The sequence below is a fragment of the Gorilla gorilla genome, chromosome 19, assembly GCF_029281585.2.
Source record: "Gorilla gorilla gorilla isolate KB3781 chromosome 19, NHGRI_mGorGor1-v2.1_pri, whole genome shotgun sequence".
Taxonomy (NCBI): Eukaryota; Metazoa; Chordata; class Mammalia; order Primates; family Hominidae; genus Gorilla; species Gorilla gorilla.
The window spans coordinates 43,326,438-43,350,794 of NC_073243.2; the positions used below are offsets into that span (position 1 = coordinate 43,326,438).

At 38.5% G+C, this 24,357-nt stretch overlaps 1 protein-coding gene across 10 annotated transcripts in view; it reads right to left on the reverse strand.

Moving 5' to 3' along the window:
* The window catches only part of MAST4 (microtubule associated serine/threonine kinase family member 4), a 569,247-nt gene that overhangs the window by 252,656 nt on the left and 292,234 nt on the right, over nt 1-24,357 (reverse strand). For all 10 annotated transcript variants that reach the window (XM_055367639.2, XM_031003271.3, XM_055367638.2 and 7 more), the window contains one exon: nt 16,709-16,740. In XM_055367639.2, the coding sequence (XP_055223614.1) occupies nt 16,709-16,740 (32 nt within the window). The remainder of the gene's footprint in view (nt 1-16,708; nt 16,741-24,357) is intronic.

Consider the following 24,357-nt stretch of genomic DNA (forward strand, 5'->3'; position numbering starts at 1 on the left):
TGGGAGACTGATAAGGTGACAAAAGAAAATTGAAGAGTGGGTGCTTAACATCTTGTTTAAGACAGGTAGTAGCAACAACTGCAACAAATCAATGTATGCAAATGTACCTGCACCTGTATGCATATGAAGTGAAGAACGGAAGAATACACACCAGTCTAACAATGACTACCTAAGGTTGTGGATAGAGACAGGGATTGGAAGGCATGGAGATCATTTACCTCCTCTTTGTATAACTTTGTGCTGTTTCACTAGTTACTATGAGCACAATAGTAATTTCATAATTTTCAAAACTATGTTATTAACTTTTATAAATGGTAGTACAGTAGTATTTCTATACATTCATCTTCAGTAAAACAGTAGCAAATGAACAAACACTCTTTGCCTATGCCAGTCTCATCATTGTGTTCATTTGGGGCTACTTGCTTAATATCCATTCCATCTCTCTTTCCCCCCCTGCGTATCAGCCATGTAGTTTGGGTGGAACTGACTACACTCCATTTCCAAGGACTCCTGAATGTTCTAAGCCATTGTTCTCCACCAGAAATACAATTCAGAGCCACTTATACAATTTAAACTTTTCTAGTAGTCGCATTAAAATTATTTTAAAGAAACAGGTTAACATAATTTTCATAACATTTAACCCAATATACCCACAAATACTATCATTTCAGCACGCTATTAACATAAGAATTACTAATGAGATATTTCCATTCTTTTTCTGGATCTGTTTGGACTAGCTGCATTGCAAGAGCTTGAGAGCCACATGTGGCTAGTGGCTGCTGCACTGGACAACGCAGGTCTAAGCTAATGATGGTAATGCTAGAAACACTCCCATGTTCAGGATTAAACACATAATTCAAAATGGTCCAATCGAAGAGAAACCCATAATGGTAGGAGAAGAAAATTTCTTCTTCCATTAACTCTGGAAACCGCAGGCAGGCACTAAGGGGTGAGCCAGGAAGGAAGCCTGCAGCCAGTGCAGGAGGACCTGTGTCCCTGAGACAGCAGTGAGCCTCAGGACTAGCCCCCCAGTGCAGGAGGACCTGTGTCCCCAAGACAGCACTGACCCTCGGGACCAGCGCCCGCGTGCAGCCTCAACTGTTTAGTTACACAGCTGGCATTTTTTTCCTCCAATCACTTTGAGTCAGGTTTTCTATTACTTGTATTGAAAAGTACATTAATTGACAAACTCATCTATGGACAATGCCATGTCCAAAGAGAATAATTTTCTTAAGTACACTAGTTCAAATGCTAAAATTTTCTTCCAATTACTTTTAGTCAAGCTATTCTTTTGTTAAACTAGCTTTATTTGATAACCTTTTTAGAAATCTTCTGAAAACATCCCCAAAGAGGAGTCCCACAGACTAATTTCTTATCATCCAGGGAAACATCCCACAGTCACTATACAAGAGAACAAATATTTCTCCTCAGAAGAAAACATGAAATCTCACAGCAAACAATCAGCTCTCATTCCACTTGATTTTTTGAGACAGAGTCTCACTCTGAAGCCCAGAGGCTGGAATGCAGTGGCACGATCTCAGCTCACTGCTACCTCCGCCTCCTGGGTTCAAATGATTCTCCCGCATCAGCCTCCTGAATAGCTGGGATTACAAGTGTGTGCCACCCCATGCCCAGCTAATTTTTGTATTTTTAGGTGAGACAGGGTCTCACCATGTTGACCAGGCTGGTCTCCAACTCCTGAACTCAGGGTGATCCACCCACCTCTGCCTCCCAAAGTGCTGGGATTACAGGCATAAGCCACCTCGCCGGGCCTCTACCTTCTTTTCTGATTCTCGATCTCTAGATCAGCGTTTTTCATCCTCAGCACTACTGATATTTTGGGCAGATAATTCTTCGGGGTTGTCTTGTTCACTGTAGGTGTTTAGCAGTATCCCTGACCTCTCTCCACTAGAAGACAGTGAGAGAAACCCTGGTCCCCAAATAGTTGTGACAACCAAACAGGTCTCTAGATATTGTCAAATGTCATCTTTGGGGGTAAAGTCACCCCCAGTTGAGACCCACTGTCCTAGATAAGCAATCAGTTCAAGTGTATAACTGACCTTCATTGTTGTATCAGACTCAGGCAATGTAGCAATCATTAAAGCATGATGTAACCCTCTGAGTCCCCTGCATCACAACATTTTGGACCCGTGGTTCTCTCCCCAGCCACTGAACCTCCTCTGGTCACACTCTTCCTCTTCTACCCCCTCTCTATGCTAAGTGTGAGCTCTCCATTATAGTTCTTTCTAGAAGAAATGTGGCTAGTTCCTTCTGACTTCAGCTTCAAATCATTACTTGAGCTACTCCCTGAACCACCCACCCAACTACGTCCCTTGCACTTCTCTGAGGGGCTTTTTGGACAAAGTATTTGCTCATTTATGATCACTCATTCCTCAACTCAATCTCCCCAGCCTGGTCCTTCTTCTCTATCAGCACACCCTGGGGGCCATTCCATCCCATCTTTCCACACTGTATCAGCTTACACATTGTCCTCTTTAATCCATCTCTTAAACTAGAATTTCAGTATAAGTACTAGTCAACTTTTCATAGCTTCTCAGATTGATCTATGGATTCAATATGATTTCAATAAAAATATCAACAGGCTTTTTTTTTGTAGAAGCTGACAAACTGATCCTACAATTAAGGCAACTAGAACAGCCAAAACAACTTTGAAAAAAGATGAACAAAGTTGGAATACTAATGCTTCTGAGATCAAGACTTATTATAAAGCTATAATAATCAAGACAGTAGATTGATGTAAAGACAAATCAATGAAATAGAAAGTCTGTAAATGGAAACACAAATACACAGACAACTAATTTTTGACAAAAGTTCAAAGCATTTCAGAGAAGAAAAAAATAGCCTGTTCAACAAATGGTGCGGGAATGATTAGAGACGTGTATGCAGAAATGAACTTCAATCCATATCTCACCCTCCATGTATAAAAATCAACTAACATTAATCATAGACCTAAATGTACAATCTAAAACTACAAAACTTCTGGAAGAAAACATAGGAGAAAACCTTTGTGACTTTGGATTAGGGAAAGACGGCTTAGCTCCAATACCAAAAGCATTTGAAGAACAAATTAATAAAGCTTTTGCTCTTCAATAGATGCTATAAAGAGAATAAAAACACAAGCCACAGGCTGGGAGAAAACATTTACAGATCACATATATCAGGTTTATTTATAATGGTCAAAAGCTATAAACAACCCAAATGTCCAGTGGCAAGAGACTAATGAAAATGACACAGTCATTCAATAGGATATTACTTAGCAAAAAAACTCTAATAAATGATTGACATATGCTATGACATGGACGAATCTCAAAATAATTATGCTGAGTGAGAAGCCAGGCCTAAAAGAAGGGTGCATACAATATTACTCTAGTTATGTAAAGTTTTTAAAAAATGTAAACTAATTTTTAGGGATGGAAAGCATTGGTAGTTGTCTGGTTGGGGATGTGGGGGTGGGGGAGCAATGACAAAAGGGCAGGAGAAAACTTCTGGGGGAGATGGGTATTTTATTATCTCAACTGTGCTGGTGGTTTCACGAGTGTATACACATATCAACTTATGAAATTGTGCACTTTAAATTATGTACAGTTTATTGTATGCCAATTATGTCTCAATAATACTTTTTTAAGAGAGAAATGCAATGCTAGCTATTGGGGAAACCTCACTACTATACCATGTAGGAACAGCTGAAACTGGTTCATGCTACTTGGGAATCCATGAAAGGAAGCAGTTTTAGAGGTTTTGTTTTGTGGTTTTAAATTCCTCTGTGGGTTAACACAAACAGAATTCACAATTCTTGGTTACATGAACATAATACAGCCTAGATGATATTAAATAGTAGATGTGGTGTGTGTTGGGAGGGAAAGACTTAGACCCTTATGAAAACCAATTTGAAGTCTCTTTGTTTTAATTCTCCTTTTAAGTGCCTCCCAAGACAATCACCACCATCATCTTAAAGGTATGTCCAACCAACATCTTTCAGCAAAATAAAAAAAGAGAAAAAAATAGAATAAACCTAAGTGGCCTGAATTCTCAAAGATAATAATTAAGTAACATGCTTTTAACCAGGTGTTTGATGGCATTTCTCCCCATGATTCTATCAAATTCAACTACATCTATATACATATTGGTAGTACCTTAGAAATCCACCTTAAAAAGCCACCACTATTCCTCTAAGACATGAAAACTGTGTACTGATCTATTAATTTCATTCCAGTGTATGATGTCAAGTGCATTTTAAAAATATACTTCATTGCTTCCAAGTGCTTCTTTAATCTACAAGGACTGGTTTTAGCATTTAAGCTAATTTATTCTAGACATAAAAAAACCTTCTGCTTATTCTTGCAGATAATTGATTCTTGATTTGTTAAGATACTAAACACTATGGTTTATATGCTTAAATACAAACCCCCTGGTAAACCCACTCATGTGCCCCATGCAAAGCAAACTTGAATGTTTATTGCCTAGGGAGAGAGGCCAAAAGGAGCTGAGAAAAGGAGCAAAACTCTCTCTAACTTTGTCCTGCTGCTAGTCCAGTGGGAAGGTCCCACTCTCCCTGCAATTAACATTACCACTTGTTCCACAGCAGCCACATATGGAAGGCACACAGTACCAATTTCTCAAATCAAATGCCCTGCTCAATTTCCTAAAAATAAAATAAATCTAGAAGATACTCTCTGCCTCAAAGCTGACCCCTCTAAGTAAAAGCATATACCACCACCCCCAATAACAACAAAAGACTGCATTGGAAAATCAGGGTTTAGGAAGAGTTAGGCACTCGACGCTAATGTTACCAAAAGGTTAATCCCACTGATCTCTATGACACACCAAAAGTTAAAAATCATTTTTTCTGCACTATAAAGAGCACAAAGCATAAGCTAAATTAGCATTCTCTGATAAAGGACATCTTCACATAAACATCTACAAAATATGTAAATATTTCTTGAAAGATTATATTTCTATAATACACGTTTAAATTCATTCACTTATTTATTTTTTAGAGACAGGGTACCACTCTGTTGCCCAGGCTAAAGTGCAGTGGTATGATCACAGCTCAGTTACCTCAAACTCCTGGGTTCAAGCAATCCTCCAGCCTCAGCCTCCCTAGTAGCTAGGACTATAGATACATGCCACCATGCCTAGCTAATTTTTTGGGGGAGGTTGTTGTTGTTTGTTTGTTTGTTTGTAGAGACAGGGTCTCGTTATTTTGCCCAGGCTGGTTTCCAACTCCAGACCTCAAGCAATCCCCCTGTCTTGGCCTCTCCAAGTGCTGGCATTATAGGAGTAAGCCACTGCATCCAGCCTGAACTTATTATTAGAATTTGCAATCTAAAAAAAGTTTTAAATATGTCTGTCTATGCTAGGTCAGGTTCCTGCCACCATTTGCATGTGATTCCACATGCAAATCAAACATATAGACTGTAGTCAATAAAACTTTTTCCTCTCATGCAAATGTGTCCACAGAACTATCTGCAGAGAATTTCCTTACAGTGCTGGTCAAAAGTTATGTGAGTGATGCACGGGATGAAGCAGAGCTCACACGGCCACTGGGAGGAAGTATGCAGTTACTGGCATTTCCATGGGTTTGTCTCATGTTCCTGTACTTAAGCATGGGAAAGCCCTCAACATCATCCCAGAAGAGGTGACATCATAAAACAACTTATTAAAAGAAAACATGGGGTGGGTGCAGTGGCTCACGCCTGTAATCCCAACACTTTGGGAGGCCAATGTGGGCGGATCACGAAGTCAAGAGATTGAGACCATCCTGGCCAACATGGTGAAACCCTGTCTCTACTAAAAATACAAACATTAGCTGGGCATGGTGGCATGCGCCTGTAGCCCCAGCTACTTGGGAGGCTGAGGCAGGAGAATCGCCTGAAGGGAGGTGGAGATTGCAGTGAGCCGAGATTGCACCACTGCACTCCAGCCTGGTGACAGAGTGAGATTCCATCTCAAAAAAAAAAAAAAAAAAAAAAAAACCACGTGTATTCAGATGGAAAAAAAATGTCCCACCAAAATACTCAGAGGGTGAGGTCCCTAATTCAGAAAAGTAGAGAAAGAAACCCTGAAAACCATTTGGTGTGGTATTTTCCTGTAGTTACTTAGGTCTGATAGTCTATGGCCACATGGAGTAAAAGAAGAATTTAAATCTCAAGAGTCAAAATGACAGAGGAGATGGCACAGATTCCAAGAAACACCAGGACACAAGAGAAGTCCTACCTCTCCACAGTTCCCTGTTAGAGCTACCAGGGCCCAACTTGCTACCACACAACCCGGGTAAAGAGAGAACAATACAGAATTCAGCTGCTCTGCTCACATGGGTAATTGGATAATGAATATATTTGGGGACTGCCAGTTACTGCAGCTGGGACCATTACACCACACCAGTGTGGCTGTCACTATTCTCTTTAGTCTGAGGTAAACTCAGCATCCTGGTAGTGCTGGGTGTGTGGCTGCAGGTTTCCCCTTCAATTACTGTTAAGGGTATGCTTTTAAGGCAAGTTTGAGGCTTTGCTTTCCAAAATATTCAAAGAAACTATGACATACATGGTGAAGTCAAGCAAACTCTGTGAGGTCTACCCTTTATTGGGTCCATACTGTGGGTGTTGATGCTCACATTTCTTTATAAAACAAAACATACCTGTATTAGTCTGTTCTCATGCTGCTAATAAAGACATACCCAAGACTGGGTAATTTATAAAGGAAAGAAGTTCAATAGACTCATAGGTCCACATGGCTCGAGAGTCCCAACAATCACGGCAAAAGGTGAAGGAGGAGCAAGTCATGTCTTACATGGTGGCAGGCAAGAGAGCTTGTGCAGAAGAACTCCCATTTATAAAACCATTAGATCTTGTGAGACTTATTCACCACCATGAGAATGGTGTGGGGGAAGCTATCTTCATCATTCAATTATCTCCACCTGGCCCTACCTTTGACATGTGGGGATTTTCACAATTCAAGATGAGATTTGGGTGGAGACACAGCCAAACGATATCAGTACCCACTCCCTTGTTGATATCTATGTTTCTAACCCAAGCATGTTGACCTCAAAAAGGAAAGGCTGCTTGCCAGTCCCTGGGAGTTAGGAACCCTAAATTTTGGTCATGGTTTGCAATCAACATATATACTCCCTGAGCACAAGCAAGCCTCAAATTCTCTGAGTCATTGGTTCCTTGTTTACTAAATAAAGATATTTTCAGTCAGACTTGTCTTAAGGCTTCTTCCAGCTCTGAAATTCTATGATTAAAATTTTCCATATAGACCACTATAATACACCATATTATTCTATCAACATCTGTCAGTCCCAAAACACAATTTCAAGGAGTGTCCTGATTACCCTGCTGAGAAGAGATGGCTTATATCTGATAGAGGGGCCACTGAGGACAGGGAGTGAGTTCCTTCACGGCCTAATAATACTGAGCCAGAACACATGTGTCATCTGTCTCCACAGCAATGTAGAGAGCTCGTGTCCTTAGGGTTACCAACGCAGGGTACAAGTGAAAGATCTATCCAAGGACGTGGGGTCAACTGCCCCTTTCACACCTCTTCATGGAAATGGAACAGCCCCTGAGAAAATGCTACTCCAATGATCTGGCTTTAAGGGGACTTCCCCAGCCTACTTTGTGGTCTTTTGCCTAACTCAACAGGACAAAAATAAATGATCTGGGGGGAGAGAAAGAAGGGCATAATTCCCAATATATTTTATTTATTTAAGAAAACATACAGCACTTATTGTATGCCAGGTACTGTCATAAACACTTTACAAATATTCATTTAATCCTCTAAACAATTTGAGGACACAATAATATTCTCATTCTACTTTAGGAAACTAAGGCACATAGAAGTTAAGGTCATGCAGCTGGCTAAATGGCAGAGACAGGATTCAAACCTAGGCAGTGTGACTTCTGAGTCCAAGCTCCAAAATGCTACTCAGTGATTGATTGCCTATTGATTAACAGATGTGAGAAGGTGGCTTTTATTGAGACAGCACAGACATCTGCCTCTCTCAATGGGTCACTCTAAATAAGCATTGCTGAAAAGGACTGCTCACTAAAAAACTTTCCCCCAATCCTACTTGATTCTGATTTGCTAAAAAGTTATTCCAGTAAATATGAAATAGGGAACTTCTGCCCCTGCTTTTAGATATCCAAAAGCATACTTCACCACTACACACACCCCCCGAAACTCTAAGAACATTAATTCTCAACTGGGAATGGCATTTTAGATTCACCTTGAAAAGTGGTTAAAAGTACTCAAGCCTCTACCTTACCCTGCCCTCAATACACACTAGATTCTGATTTGCATTCCCAAGGGTGTTTGGCAATGCACACAGATTTTTATAAACCTCCCCACAGGTAACCTAACCCTCTCCCCTGGGACAAAACTAAGGTCTTCATATAATTTTCAAAGGTAAGAAGATCAATCCTACATTGTTTCTATATCCTAAATCTCTTCCCTACCCACTTCACAGAAGACAAATGCATGTGTGATAAGGAAAGCTGCAAATACGTGCCAAATACCAAACCGGCTATTCGATGAATACATAAATGCAATTGACATTCTTCCACAGTCTGAAATCCTCTCTTAACTCTCAGGATAGATTACACTATTCTCTTTTTATATAAACATGCCACTTTAAATGCTAATTCAGATGCGACACTCGATTTTTTTCTTTGTTTTGTTTTTGGGTTTCTAACATTCAAAATGACACTGGACTTCCATGTGGCTTTGATAATAGATATTTTGAATTTTTGCTTCAATATTTGTGGGGGTGGGAGGACAGAGAATGCTAAGAAGAAAACTAAATTTATTTTAAAATTTATTCAAATATGGTTTACACATCCTTTATTTTGTTTGAATTAAACTCTTTCCCTCTCTTTCAGGAAACATTGCCTTTACTTTGCTGAAAATCTCACAAATGTAATTCAAGTAAGTTGAAAACCAAGGTGATTCCCTTTCCTTGCCTTCTAGAAATAATCTCATTTTACTCAAACTACTTTTCTAGACAGGCAGTCAAGGCAGTATTTTCTGATATATAACAGGCCTGAACGTAAGTCTTCTTTTTAAAAAATACACACACACACACACACACACACACACACACACATGCATCAACCTATGCCCATTCCATTATATAGAAGCTCACTTCCTATCTTGTGTCAAAATCAGAAATTCCAATTTTAGAAATACCCTAATCCAATACACACAATTCAGTATGATTGAGACAGGAGACAGCCAAGGGTCCCTGGCGAAATCCCACTTTCAAGTGTAAAACAGCCTGGAGGCTGAAATACTGAACTGCTGATCCTGGATGAAGCCCACCCTTTCCCGACTGATTCTTTCTGAGTAATGCCCACCTGCACCCTGGGAGGATGAGATAAAGCCTCGGGAAGTTTGCACCCTTTGCAATGGGGAGAAGGCTGACCTCTTCTTTTCCTGTGTGGTGACCTGGGATTCTATCTGTGAAGTGGGAAACCTCCTAGCAGGACTCTCTCTCTCTCTCTCTTGCTTTGCTGAGAGCTATTTTTCCTTTTCACCAAGTAAATTCCATTTTCCCCACCCTTCTATACGTCCACGAGCCTAATCTTTCCTGGTCGTGTGATAAAAGCCCAGTTTTAGTTGAACTAAGGAAAAAGTTCTCCAACAAATACATCTACTATAAAACAAACTCTACCTCAGAAGTCTAGCAGGCCCAGCTCCACCCAGAAGCTACCATCAAGTTCCCCTGCTTTGTAGTCCTAACTACTTTTTGACAATATTTTCTCCCTCTGTTGGTCACTCTCATCTTCCATCTCATCTCTGGACACCCTTTACTGTACCTAACCAAGAAAGGCAAAATTAGAAAGTGGTCAAATAAGTTCATTATTCTTTTCATACATTTATTAATGTATTCATATGGTAAAATTGTTCTCAATACCTGCTCAACTTTCTGCTAGCCTTGTTTCTTGCCACTTCACCAGAAGCATCCCGTTAATGAATTGTCTTCTGCTGTGCTAAATTTAATTTGGGTGACAACCTGCCCTGACCAAAGGTACATACATTTCAGTGAGGTACCAAAGACATCTCCAAGATCCAGCAGAATGAATTTCTAATACTGGAATGTTTGACATGTGGTAGATGTGTTTAAGATGGAAATCCCCTTTGCGGTCAGAGGGGATTGACCTCCTAGCAGACCTGAAACTATCAAATGCCAGTAGATAACTAGCCCACTTATTCCAAGGCCAGCCCTAATAGACTCCAACCACTCTCAGAGGAATAATGAAGGGTAAATGGAGAAAAATCATAAAAACATGTAAACCAAATATAAAATTCAAAGTCCCCCATCTGACTGAATGAATCCCCCTTTTTCAGCCAATGGCATTCCAAAGTAAACCTGAAAAACTAGTTCAGGCCATGATAAGAAGAGAGGGTCGGACATGCCTCATGATACCCTCCTTCCCTTTGGAATTCAGCACAACCGACCAGCTGACGTTAAAACAGAGATCTCAAGACTGACAAAACAGGCTCTTTGTAGCATAAGAGACCAAATTCCAATGTGACTCTAGTGTAGCATCACATGACAGATAGCAGGCCCTGAAAGAAATTCAAGTACTTTACCCCAAAATATATTTTTGACACATTTTTAAATGGCTCTGCAAATCTGTCTCTTGTGGAGAAAAATCTACATTCTGTAGAGAATCTCTTCCTTTTCCAGGACTTTTCCTGATTCAGGAGAGATTAAGAGTCTGATACCTTTTAAGGCCTGACAAGAGACATTTACCATCTATTCTACATAATAAGAACCCTAGTTTCCATAATCACTTTTCTTAACCCAGACACTCCTTTCTACTGATTCCAGGTCTTAGATAATAACTCTTTCAACCAACTGCCAATATCAGAAAATCTCTGAATCCACCTATGATCTGTAAGCACGACCCACCCAGCTATCCCACCTTTCCAGACCAAACCAATGCATAATTTACATGTATCGATTGGTGTCTTATATTTCCTGAAAATGCATGATGCCAAGTGTAACCCGACCACCTTGGGCACATGTTCTCAGGACCTCTCAGGACCTCAGGCCTTGGTCACTCATATTGAGCTAAGAATAAATCCCTTCAAATATTTTACAGAGTTTGACTCTTTCATTGACAAACTCTATAAAGAGGAATACTGTTACCAGCTGCTAGTATTGTTGCTAGATCAGTTAATTAAAATAAGCAAAACCTTTTAAATTGCCTCTGGGATAATTTGAATGCTCTCAGCAATCCCTCAGCATGCAGAGACATACTTTTCCAGGACTACTATACATACTGGGAGCTGCTTCTGCCTTGGGTTCCTGCTGCTGGATATTCCTCTTTTTTTTTTTTTTTTTTTTGAGACAGAGTTTCACTCTGTTGCCCAGGCTGGCGTGGGCGCGATCTCGGCTCACTGCAACCTCCACCTTCTGGGTGGAAGTGATTCTCCTGCCTCAGCCTCCAGAGCAGCTGGAATTACAGGCATGCGCCTCCAAGCCTGGTTAATTTTTGTATTTTTCAGTAGACATGGGGTTTTACCATGTTGGCTACGCTGGTCCTGAACTCCTGACCTCAGATGATCCACCTGCCTCGGCCTCCCAAAGTGCTAGGATTACAGGCGTGAGCCACTGTGCCCGGCCTTGGATATTCCTTTAAAAGCATCCTTAAAGCATGTGTGTGGACATAAAGATGGGAACAATAAGACACCGGGGTCTACTAGGTCTATTAGTGCAGGGAGGCAAGGGGGAAAGGGCTGGAAAACTACTGTTTGGGTACTATATTCACTCACTACCTGGGTGTCAGGATCATTTTTACCCCAAACCTTAGTGTCATGCAATATACTCCTGTAGCAAATCTACACATGTACTTCCTGAACCTAAAAGTTGAAATTATTTTTCAAAAGAGTTGGAAAAATTTTTTAAATAAAAATAAATTTAAAACAGCTGTCACAATCAAATATCATAAACCAATCCATCAATCAAGCAAGCAAGCAATCAAGCAGGTGTGGCCAGAGAACTTAAAGCTAAGAAACTGCCAAGTGTCACTCACTGCTTCTACTAAAATGAAGTGATAATTGCAGATAATTTTATAGATCTCGGACCTACAAGGCCATGAAACAATGCACCACGGCTTATAATTAAACAAGGTGGAGGAAAGGTCATTTTAAGTAGCAGGGAGAATCTATTTGCTAAGAATACATAGTACAGTTTCCTTCTTCTCTATACGGAGACATCTGAAATACCACTTAAAAACAGGAGCTGGCCTGAGCCTATTTCTGCTCCTCTCTCCAGGGTATAAACACCATCAAGGCACTCTAGGGAATTCCATGAAAAAAGAAGCCTCTCTGTCCTGGAGAGCTGTTTATTTAGGCAATTAACAAAACACAAAGGGGTCCTTTAAAAATAAATAGAGGCTGCCAGGGACACCTTGGTTTTGCTCCTAACCATCTTGGACTCACATCTTGGGCTTTTCCACTTTTTGCACCTTCCTTGCCTGAAAACAAACACTTCCCTGTGAATTTTTCCACTTAGAAATGTAATTTCAGGACTTACATTCAAAATATGTGTGAAAAAAAGTACCACAACAATAATGGCACTTTCATAAATACAGACAGTACAAATTCGTTATTAGAAAAATCTAAATCAAACAACATGCAGAAGGTTGATGTGTTCCACACTGAATTGAAACCATGAAGGATCTGGCACCAGCCATCCAGCCATGGCATCACCACTTGTGCTCAGGGAGCAGGCACAGTGACAGAACCTAAGAGAACACGGCAGGTCCACTGCTTGGAGGCTTCCAATCTAGGAGGGGGAGACAGATTTGTACAGACTCCACAAATGTCTGCACTATGTAATTATTATACTGGGCACCTTGCTGAACACAAAAAACAGGCATTCAGAGTCACAACTCTTTGATGGATAAAGTGGGATAAAAATCTAAGGCAACAAATCTAGTTCTGAAGCTAAGTGTAATAATATACCATCATAAATGCTATTATCTCATTTGCTTCATCCCCTGGCTTGAGGTAGTATATACTAACGCATTTCAAGATTATCACAATTTATCATAATTTTTTCTATGATGTTCTGGCAAGAACCAATTGGTGTCTGCCACTGTAGATATTGCAGTTATTGTCAAATCATATTTATTTGGAGCAATCTTCATTATGAGACAAAATTAACCAAATACACACACACACACACACACACACACACACACACACACACACACACACACACAAACACAGGTGTGAGAATGTTTACATCGTTATTCAAATTACTTACAAATCTACATAAATACTTGGTTAAAGCAATTTGAATCCTACTTCAAAACAATCACTGAGTATTTTACATAAAATATTTCAAGAATACCAAAAATATAGTGGCCATAATATAAACACCCATATACACACTATCACATTAATGATGTACGTGAAACTCCTTGCAGAGGCCTCTCAAATCCAATGTCTTTCATTCTCTCCACTACTAAGTGACCTTTATCATAAACTTGCTTTCCATGCATGTTTTATACCTTTACTGTAAATGCCTGCATTCAGAAACAACATATTGTTTTGCATTTTTTAAGTTTTATAATATAAATGCCATCCTGTACCTGGAATTTGCTTTTAGCACTTGCTTATCATTCTATTCTTGGCAGTTATACCTGCTGATAAGTATACTCTGGTTTGGTTACTTTACCTGCTGTATAATATTTCATTATCTGACTATATCCCGATTTTGACAGGTAGCTGGAAGGAGGGGGATAGGACAATGTGATAACTTTAGTTACAAGGAGAATGAGGGGGAAAGTACAGGAAGAATCTGGGGTCAGAAGAAGCCTTGGCAAATGGCTATTCGTTGAATGGAAAAAGAAGAGAAATAGCTAAAATCCAGCTGTCCAGGAAGCTGGAATGCCTCTGGAAAAGTGATCTGGAGTTACTTGACAATCTCATAACAGCATCTTGCCTAGAAAGCAGTTTCTCTCACTTCTCCTGTCTATTACCCAGTCACAATCATTGCTTCTGCACCTTTTAAAAATGTATATATAACAAGAGAGTCTTCAAGTTAGTTCTCATTAAAATGATTGTAAATAATAAATTAGTGGGGATCTGAATTTCTTTTTCTAGACAGAATAGTTTGCTTTTTTATACTTTCAATTAATAACAAAAAAATTTCCTGTGGTCTTTCATTTCTGAAAGCTTTCAATTTAATATATGTTTTTACCATGATTCTGGATATAAGTTACCTTTAAGCTTAGTTAAAGCAATATTCAAATTTTTCAAAAAAATTTGGAAAACCCCGTAAGTTTCAGAATGCTGAAAATGCAATTTTAAAGCTACTATCTTTCAAGACATACAATCTGAAGCAGCAGATATATCAAAATAGAGGGCTTTTCAGCCTTTATCAAGGTACACACTCTCTAACAAGTTGGATCACATTGCTGTATAACCAAAGACAATAAGAAATACATCACACTATGCGCAGTTGCTTACTGTTAATATGGAACAACAACAACAAAAAGACTGAAAAGAAAAGCAGAAGCAAACCCCAATCTTTCTGAGAGAAGATATAAAAAGATTTCAAAGCATTTATGGTGGAGGCATGTATGCAGTAGATAAACTAAGAGAGTGTTAACAGGTTTAATTATCAGGTATTATTATGTTGGCTAACTGATACTAATAAAGATACATTTGTGCCTTTCTTCATTAGATTTGTATAAAATCACTCTAGCATTTATTTTAAAAACTATTTTCCCTTTCTCAAAGTCATAAAAGAACCTTGCATGAGGAGAGTAATTACTGGCATTCTGTACAGTATTCACTAAAAATGCTGAGTGACACTGGGTTCTAGCACAGCTATATCAGGCATCATTAATTCTCTGGGGAATATTTGTGCTTAATAGAAAATACAAAATAGCATGTTTATTTTTGGTTTACCTCACTTGAAAGTATTAATTTTCCCAGAATTCACTAAAAAAGCAGATTTGTGTTCACATATACATATACAGTGTGCTTCATGCTCATCATCTGAATGCTCAATTGACTTTTAATAGGGAGGGGAGTTTAAATGGCTCTGATGTAATTCAGACTTTCTCTTACTATGTTTCCAAAGGATAGGCTCCAAACAAACTTATGTCACTATTCTTTTTTCACTAAAGATCCCATTTTCTCAAATAAAGAAACTTAAATACTTTCCTTATCACATATTTTCACATCAAATCATGGCTATCAGCTAACATTAACCGAATTGAGACTTACTCAAGTGCAAAAGAGGAAATTACCCTTAAATAGAAATACGAAATCTAATTCTGTAATTAACATAATCTTTATAATATTATTGGAAACACTAATATGATAAAACAAGAAACAAAAAACAAAACCCATGTGCAATCTATTAAAAAGGCTAAAAGCAAGATTTGACTGAAGTTCTGAAGTTTTCAAATAAAAAATAAAGGGTGTTTAAGCTTTAAATAAAAGTACAAAAAAATAAGATTTTTTTCTATAAAGGTATTTCATGTAGTTTTCTATTTTCCTTTTGTCTCATCATGATGGGAAATATCAAAAAGTTTGGACTTTTCCAAGTTTCGGCAACAGAGTCCTAATCATGATGCAGAAGAGGAAAGAGTTAATTCTAAGTCCATTTCCTATAGCAAACTATTTTCTGTCAAACTCTAGCACAGGGAGATGGAAGCTGAAAGCTAGTGACAATTTATCTGGGCACATTCTCCAAAAATAATAATCCAGTGTCTGCCTGGCAGCCTAAACTTGTACAAAAGACAGGAAGCAAAATGGACAGTAATGAAATGTTCATAGCTGATGAATTTTTGGTTCTTAGATGCAAAGGCTGAATTTTCCAAAATTTAGCCTAGAATAAATCCTATATTTCAAACAGTTGCCATATATTTTTCTAATCCTCCAAGAGGAGAGTTGCAAAAACTTCTTAAATACTATTTTTTTAAAGGAGGTGCTCCACCTACTAACTTCTTCAACTTAAATCAGACATCAAATGTAAATGTTTCCAGACCAGCCCTTACACAGTACTATTGGATAACAAATTCGACCTTAATTGAGGGTAGTTAATTCTGTCCTCAATTTTATTCTGCAACTTGCTAATGGAAAAAATTATGATTTATGCAAATATATTATTGGCTTTAAAAATAAAAGAATAAAACACACTATAAAGAAATCAAGTCAAAGTTCATAAATCCATTATTTTAATACAAGGTCATTACATGAATCAGTTCAATAAGATCTAGATCTAATAATGGAAAGTTTAACTGATTCAAAGTCTCCAATTCAGATTCAAAAGTACATAATTTACTCCATGTAAAATCCAAAGTATAAAGAAAAATTATGGATTTCAGAACATAAAGAACACTAATTCTTGATTCAAATCAATGTACTCTGTCTCCTGACCAAATAATGTTTTTGCTTAATTATATAACAGCATTTTAAAAATTAAGATTCTCCAAGGAATAAATATACATTTAGGTTTGCAATGCCCATATGGAACAAACCCTGGAAATTATGAAATCATTACTACTGTTTGACTTTTATAAATAAATTCAGTTTTTTGTTTTCTTCAGTTGATTATCATTCATTTTATAATTGCCACTAATGAATCAGAGAAGAATCATACTATAAACTATATATTAATAAAAAGAAAACAAGGAAACAAAATACTACTACTTACAAACTTCCTCTTCTGGGGAGACTCAGCTCCTTCTGCAAAAGAAAAAAAAACCATATATAAGCAATGCTGCATTAACCTTAGATTACTAGGATACCAAATGGATAACGTAGAATGTATCATCCTTCATTACGCTTGATTTGGCATTTCCTATACTGAAAACATTTTAATGTCATAATTTTATGCTGGATCCCTTCTTACGCGGTTCTCTTTACACACTGTGTTTAAGGTACAAACACAGCTTATCTGAATTCCAGGGCAGAAAAACCATCAATCTTCCCAAAGCAACTACAGTAAAATACTGAGTTGAGTTACATGGCCCTACAATTGAGCATACGGAAAATCTGAAGAAGCAAAGAACTTATCCAAACAGGATTTAACTATAAGAAGTAGGAGACATTTTGCAGGATTATAATTAAATGAAAGGTGCAATGTAAAGGACAATTAAATCAAACTATTTGCCCTCAACAGAAATATATTCATGCAAATATTATGCATACCAAATATTGTACTTCCTATTTTTAAAATAATAATGGAAAAGATTTCCTTTTGTTATTATTTCTCAAAACATCCATTTATTCCTTGGGATATTTAAAAGTAGCTTAATCAACTTCTAAAAGGTAATCAGACAACCACGACAATTATTAGAGTGCTTCATAGTTTTAAAAGGGTGCCTTCACACTTATCTCAGTTTTAAGATTCTTACCTACCTAATCATCAAGAGGCTGTGGAAAACTAAAAAACCACCCAAGAAAACAAGCCAACCAAAGAAATAAACAAAAATAGATTCAGAAATACCTCTTATCCACTAATGAAGTTTTCAAAGCTCAAGAATAATTACTTGCTGTCAATTATTAAAGAACAGGAAGCAATGAGTCGTTTGGCTATTTAAACTCAAAATGAAGCGCACTATGACTAAATTTGTTTATTCATGCCCATAATTCTCATTTATTTTTCTGCCTTTCAGGTGCTTGAGCACTATCCTTTGAAAGGTATTTCCCCATCAGCTTCAAACTCACCTTTCCTGTCTCTTATTTTTATTGAATATTTCAATGTTTGTCATGGACAGCAGGCTCAGCTATCACTTTTCCACAGCACAACTTACTCCAGCACAGCTTACAGAAAGTGGCAGTGAGAGCATCAGACCAGAGGGGAGGAGAGCTCTGTGGCTGCTGCTTTAAACACAGCAGGCCTTACTTATTAACTGGCAAATATATTTCCATACAGAGTTACAGCAATCATATAACTGTTCAAAAGCAAGAAAAACAATCAGCAATTTTAGGAATGAAGTGTCGTCTTCTTTCACCCAATAGCAAACCTTTTCTTTTCAAGGGCTCTAGGGTTCGGTGGTAAAGTGCTTTTTGTTTTGTTTTGCTTTGCTTTTTTCTTTAATCCTTGATTAGCTCCAAGAAATTATAGTGTTTGCTGAACTTGGCTCCCTGATTCTGAAACATAAATATACCTTCATTTACTAAAACCTCTAATGACAAGAGAAAAGTCTCTGACCAAGACAGTTTTCCTTGGGAACCAAAACATAAATAGAAAACCAATGAGTAATTTTCTATACATGGATCTTCGGTTACCATAAGCATTGAGAAATCAGTGTTGTATTCAGGTTAAAGAAAAGAAAAAGAGAGAACTTCCTAGAAGTAATAGCTCACCACACTGTATCTTTTATTTTTTAATTTTTATTTATTTTTAGGATGAGGTCTCACTACATTGCCCAAGCTGATCTCAAACTCCTGGGTTCAAGCATCCTCTTGCCTCAGCCTCCTGAGTAGCTGAGATTACAAAATACACCACACTGTACCAGACTCAGGCCATTTCTCCTAGAAAGGCATTGATACTAGTGCAGAGCAAAGGCCTAGAGACCAAATGAATAATACTGCTCTGTCCAATAAGCTGATCTGACAGCCGCATAAAAGGTACCTGAGGTGTTATCATTAATAACAACAAAATAATAAATCAGATGTTATTTCACCATATATGCAAATAGATCACTCAGAAGATATAAGAGGAAAGGGACCAAATGAATGACCCAAATAGTTCCATCAATCATATTCCACCAAATGACCTGAGCATAAACTGGCTGCTTTGCTCTGAGAAAAAGCTGCTGAAACAGCAAGATAAGGGATAAAAACCAACTCTGTTTTTAATCAGAAATCTTTCCAGTAGGTCTAGAATTATGAGTTCTAAACAAGGAGAAAGGTGACAGTGGGTAACCCAGCACCGCTGCTCCACGGGATGGCAGCCGAGATCCCAAGATGAGGAGCAAAGGACATTTAATAGGCCACTGTCAACTGACCTGAAGCTACCACGCTAACCAAGCTGTAGGAGCTAATCCACCTGATGACTTGAATGTCAGGCTCAGGACTGGAAACTCAATTTGGTAGCAAATTGGAATCAGATGTGATGGTAATAAAGTGAGAGAAATGAATGTGCTGCGGCCAAGACCTTGTGAACAATAGCTGCAAAAGTCTGCAAATACCAGGAGGGCTAAGCAGTTGCAGCCCGAGCAGGGAGCAGCTCCTGCCCTAACGGATGAGGGCCACATGCTGATAAATCTGCACCTGTCAGACGTCAATGAACGGCATCAAGTCATTTTATCGCCAAAGTCCCTGCAGTACCTTTGTGTATGTGTCCTCATTTTATTTTCTTAATGTCAGGATAAGGTCACTAACACATACTTAGATAATTAGATAAGACGTGGTATTGGTCTGGGTCATAAACCCAAGCTTGTGCTTGACATATGCGGAGTGTGTGTTAAAAATTTACTGTCACGTAAGAATTGGAGGAGGAAAGAAAAAGGGAAAAAAGCAAAAAACAGCAAGAAGTATCCATCTGAACTAAACAATATGCTAACTGTTGACACTGGATTAAAGAAATTCTTAAGATTAAAAATTTCTAGATTTTCACTGATATTGATGACTCAATGACATTTAACATTTTTTAGAGTTGCTGTTTATCATTACTTGCTTGATATTGTATCCTCCCCCCAGACTTTTAAGTGTTAACTAGCAAATATTTGCATTAAAGATAAAGATTAAATAAAATTAATCTTGTCTGAAAATCCTGTTATTTTTCAGATCTCTCAATATACCTGAGGATACCAAAAGATCCCTTCAATCCAGGAAGAAAACTCATGGAGAGTCTGAGAAGAAAGAAGCGTAAATGATCCTGCTCCTTTCACCCAGCCATCCTTAGCTTCAAAAAGAGAAGGCAACTATCTCATTCATGAAGACAGGGGAGAAAACTGTAATGTTTTACATGTATAAGCAATTGCCACAGTGGTAATTTTAAAACTAATTTTTGGTATTTAACAACTATTCATAGACAAACAAAACAATATGGCTATACATGCCACACGTGTTTAGAGAATCTCTGAACGCTTCTTTTCTAACTAAGGGTAAATTTATGATTTAAAAGAGGACATTTACAGAAGCCCAAATAATACATGTAGATACTCCCTTCTTCAAATGGTAGAGCTTAAATCTCCTCTCTTTGAGAGTGGGCTGGGACCTAGTGACTCACTTCCAAATAACAGAATAGAAAAAGGGAACAATAGCAACATTATAGTGGGGAAACCCACAGATACCACTGTAACTGAGTGATCAAGGTTAACATCATCAGTGGTAAGTCACGCTGACATCATGCTGCTATCCTCTGATATGATGCGATGAGAAGAACACTTCATGCCTGTGGTATTATCTCTAAAATCCAGAACCCCAGTCTAATCGTGAAAAAGCCTCAGGTGAACCCAAATGGAGGGACCTTCTAAAAACATCTGACCCGTGCTCCTTAAAGCTGTCAAGGCTGTGAAAAACAAGAATAAATTGACCAACTGTCACAGATGGGAGAAGACTAAGGGTGGCTAAAGGCAATAAAGAATCCTGAATAAATGAAAAATCTTGAATTGGATTCTCAATCAGAAAAAGGATATTAGTGGAAAACTTGGTGATATCTAAATAAAGTTTGTAGTTTAGATGATAACAATGTACCAATGTTAAAGTCATGATTTTGACAAATGTATTAAGGTTATATATGATGCCAACATTTTGAGGGACTGGAAGGGTATACAGTAATTTTCTGAGCTGTATTGTAAATGTTCTGTAAATTTTAAAATTATTCCAAAATGTGAAAGGAAGTGTATCAAAAGGGGGAGACAGGGAGAAGGGAAAACTGGTGTGGGGCTGGGGAACAGAAGAAATGAACACATAAATATCTAAATATTCTAAGCTTACTTTAAGGCAATATTTAATAACAATTTTTTAGGAAGCTATAGAAATACTGTAGGTGAGAGAGATTCTAGCTAGGACCAGCAATGAAGATGGTAAGGAATAGTCAGATTTGAGGTATGTTTTCATAAGATTTACACAGAAACTGGATGTGGAGCGTGAAAGAGAAAGCAAGGAGTCATAAGTTTTTGGCCTGAGCAAATGGAGTTTGATGGAAAAACAGTTCAGCTTTTGACATGCTACATTCAAGATGTCTGTCTGTAAGAATTCCAAGTAGAAGATTCCAAGCAGGCAACTAGACAAATGAATCTGGGTGCAAGAAAAAGGTTAAGGCTGGAAGTAGATTTTGGAGTCATTAACACTAAGATGGTATGTAAAGCCATGGGACTTTACAGGAGAGAACTGATAGAAAAAGGAAAACAGATACACCTGGTTACAAAGCCACAGGGACTTCGCCATTTAAAATAAAGAAGAAGGGAGGACTGTGCTATACACTGTTAACTGACCTGTTGCTATACCCAGCAGCTGGGGTTCTTGAAAGCAACAGAAATTGAATGAGACTGACAAGTAAACAATCAATGTATGGACAGCTACTCGCACCCCTGAAGGCAATAGGATGGTTGGGCAGACGAGGTCAGAAAGTGGGCAGGAACCAAAAAATTAAACCCAGAAAGTATGACCACACCCAGGGAACAGCCCAGTTAGGACACCTCTGCAGCTGAACACTAAGTGGGAGCTCAGCCTCCAGGAAGAATCTCTAACTGCCCCCACATACCTTCACTTCATCTCTCCTCACAGGTGTCCTGTGAGGGTTACATGATCACACCTGGGTCTCTGCCCCAGCTTCCAAGTGGGCAGGAAAAAGGAATATTGGCTCCCTCACTAGTATAGTGGGAGGTAGGGCCAAGTCTACCAAGATCCACACTTTGGGAGTTCCTCCAAAAAACAAAGGGAATTTGGAAGTTGAGCAACTTGCCTTCTGCACCACCACTCCCAAACCCCACATAGAAACAGAGTGGCAATGTCCAGTACACACCACTCCCTCACCATTTTCCTGACACCAATGAATTTCAAGTTCATGCACTTCCCCCATAATCATCTTTCTTTCATTAGTCATTGGTGGCCTCATCCTATGACTGAGTTACTGCAAGTACTCTGCCCTAACAATTAATTTAGGAAAAGAGTTCAAAGAAGCCAAGATGTGTAAGGCAGTATATCAGGTGCTTTTAGGGATACATGAGGAAAAACAAAACACATTTAAAAGCTAGCTGGGGCAACATACATACACACATATAAAACAAAAGAGTTATCACCAGGTGCAAGATTATGCAGTATTACTTGAATGTGTAAATGCTAACCGAGGAGAGAAAATAAAAAGGAACGAGATAATTCAGCTCAAGCAGTGATTCTGAAGCCTGGCAACACATTAATGTCACCCAGGGAGTTTTTAAAAATACTAACGCCTGAGCCCCACCCCTAGAGATCTAGAGAGAAAGTGGTTTGCGTATGTTGTTTATTAGAGGTTGGTACTTTTAAGTCCCCCTAAGGACTACTGGTTTGCATAAACCATTTGCCTTTGGATTGTTTTTCTCTTTAGGGAATATTAATTTTCTAGGCTGTCATTACAGAGGTAAAGTTTCAGGTTTTTAGTTATTTCCTTTGCAAGTGGGAAGCAGTGTGAGGCAAGGAAAGGTACTCAAAATGGAGTTCTCACTACTTGACAAAGCTTAAAATTAGCTGGGTGTACAGGCTTATCCAGGGATAGGATCTCCTAAAGAAATGCTTTGGGTGCCATTTTTCTGGTCTGCATTTCTGAGAGTCACTTGTAAAGGCAGAAGCAGAGGACAAAAAAGTTCATACCATAGAACCAGATCTTACACAGGGCTTGGCTGTAAATCATCAGAAGGCAAAAATGGTCTACATTCTAACAACACTTGAAAAATCCAGTAAGTTGCTCATAAATACATGCTTTCTTAAATGAAGACAGTAGTCAAGCTGGAAAACCAGTAGGGAGATCCCTATAGAAATGCCTGAACAGTCAAACCACACAACCTGTAAAATAACAGTAAAATCCTTGTGGGAAATGTGAGATGGATGGAGAATCCTAAATTATCTTTCTCTTTTTACAGATTTTATTTAATTTTATTTTTGTATCTATAATCATAATGCACTTTCATATATTTATTTGTGCTAGTCAAGTTAAACAAAATAAACCAGCCAGGCACAGTGGCTCATGCCTATAATCTCTCAGGATTTTGGGAGGCCGAGACGTGTGGATCACTTGAGGTCAGGAGTTCGAGACCAGCCTGGCCAAAACGGTGAAACCCGTCTCTACCAAAAAAAAGACACACACACACACACACACACACACAAATTAGCCAGGCGTGGTGGCACGTGCCTGTGGGCCCAGCTACTCAGGAGGCTGAGGCAGGAGAATCGCTTGAACCCAAGGTGGAGGTTGCAGTGAGCCAAGATGGCACCACAGCACTCCAGCCTGGGCTAAAGAGCAAGACTCTGCCTTAAAAAAACAACAACATCAAAAACAAAACAAAACAAAACAAAAACAAAATAAACCACAAAAGGCTAAAACAAAATGCTTGCTGGGTTTATATGTAAATTTTATTTGATCAAAACCACAACACTCACTTTCTTTGAAAAATAAAGAAATTAGCTACCTTATTCCTTTCTTTCCAAGTTGGCTTTTTCTGCCATAAAGCTAAATGAACAAGACTGTGGTATCAGTTCTCATAAGCCCTTTATACAGACAAAGTCTCCGAGTCATGATATGACTGTCTAGTGTGGTTTATTAAGATTTTATCATAAACTGAGTCTATAAGCTTCATCACAAAATCAGCTGGCTGCCTGGACAGGACACACAAGTCTTCCCATGGAAAGCCCAGAGGAGATCAGCAATTGACCACAGTTGCAAAGCCATGAGATAGTGGAATTAAATGAACCTATATCATACAGTTCCAATTTTTTCCCCTATACTCCACCACGGAAATGTCAGAGAGTGGGAGACAGTGGTGATGTGAGCAACTGAAAGGAGAGGTTTGAATAAATACATGAGCAGGGAGGGCTGGTACTGATAATAAAGAGGGCACTCTTTCCCCTAACGAGGAAGAAAGGAACAGGTGAAAACAGGCACTTTTCAAAGATAAGCAAAGTAAAACTGAAGCAATTCACTTGAAGTTCTGTAATTTCAGTAATACAGAAGGCAAAAATCTTCTACCAAGGGCAAAGGCAAGGGCACATTTGGGGATTAAAGCAAACAAAATGGGTTTCCTTTATTTAATCACATACTTTTTAGTAAAGGTGGATATGGCTGGTGCTGTGCCAGACACTGGGGATAAAGGACTTTACTCACTGTAAAATACAGTGTGAAAAGGCCTGGAATAGAGGTCTTTTCAAAGTATG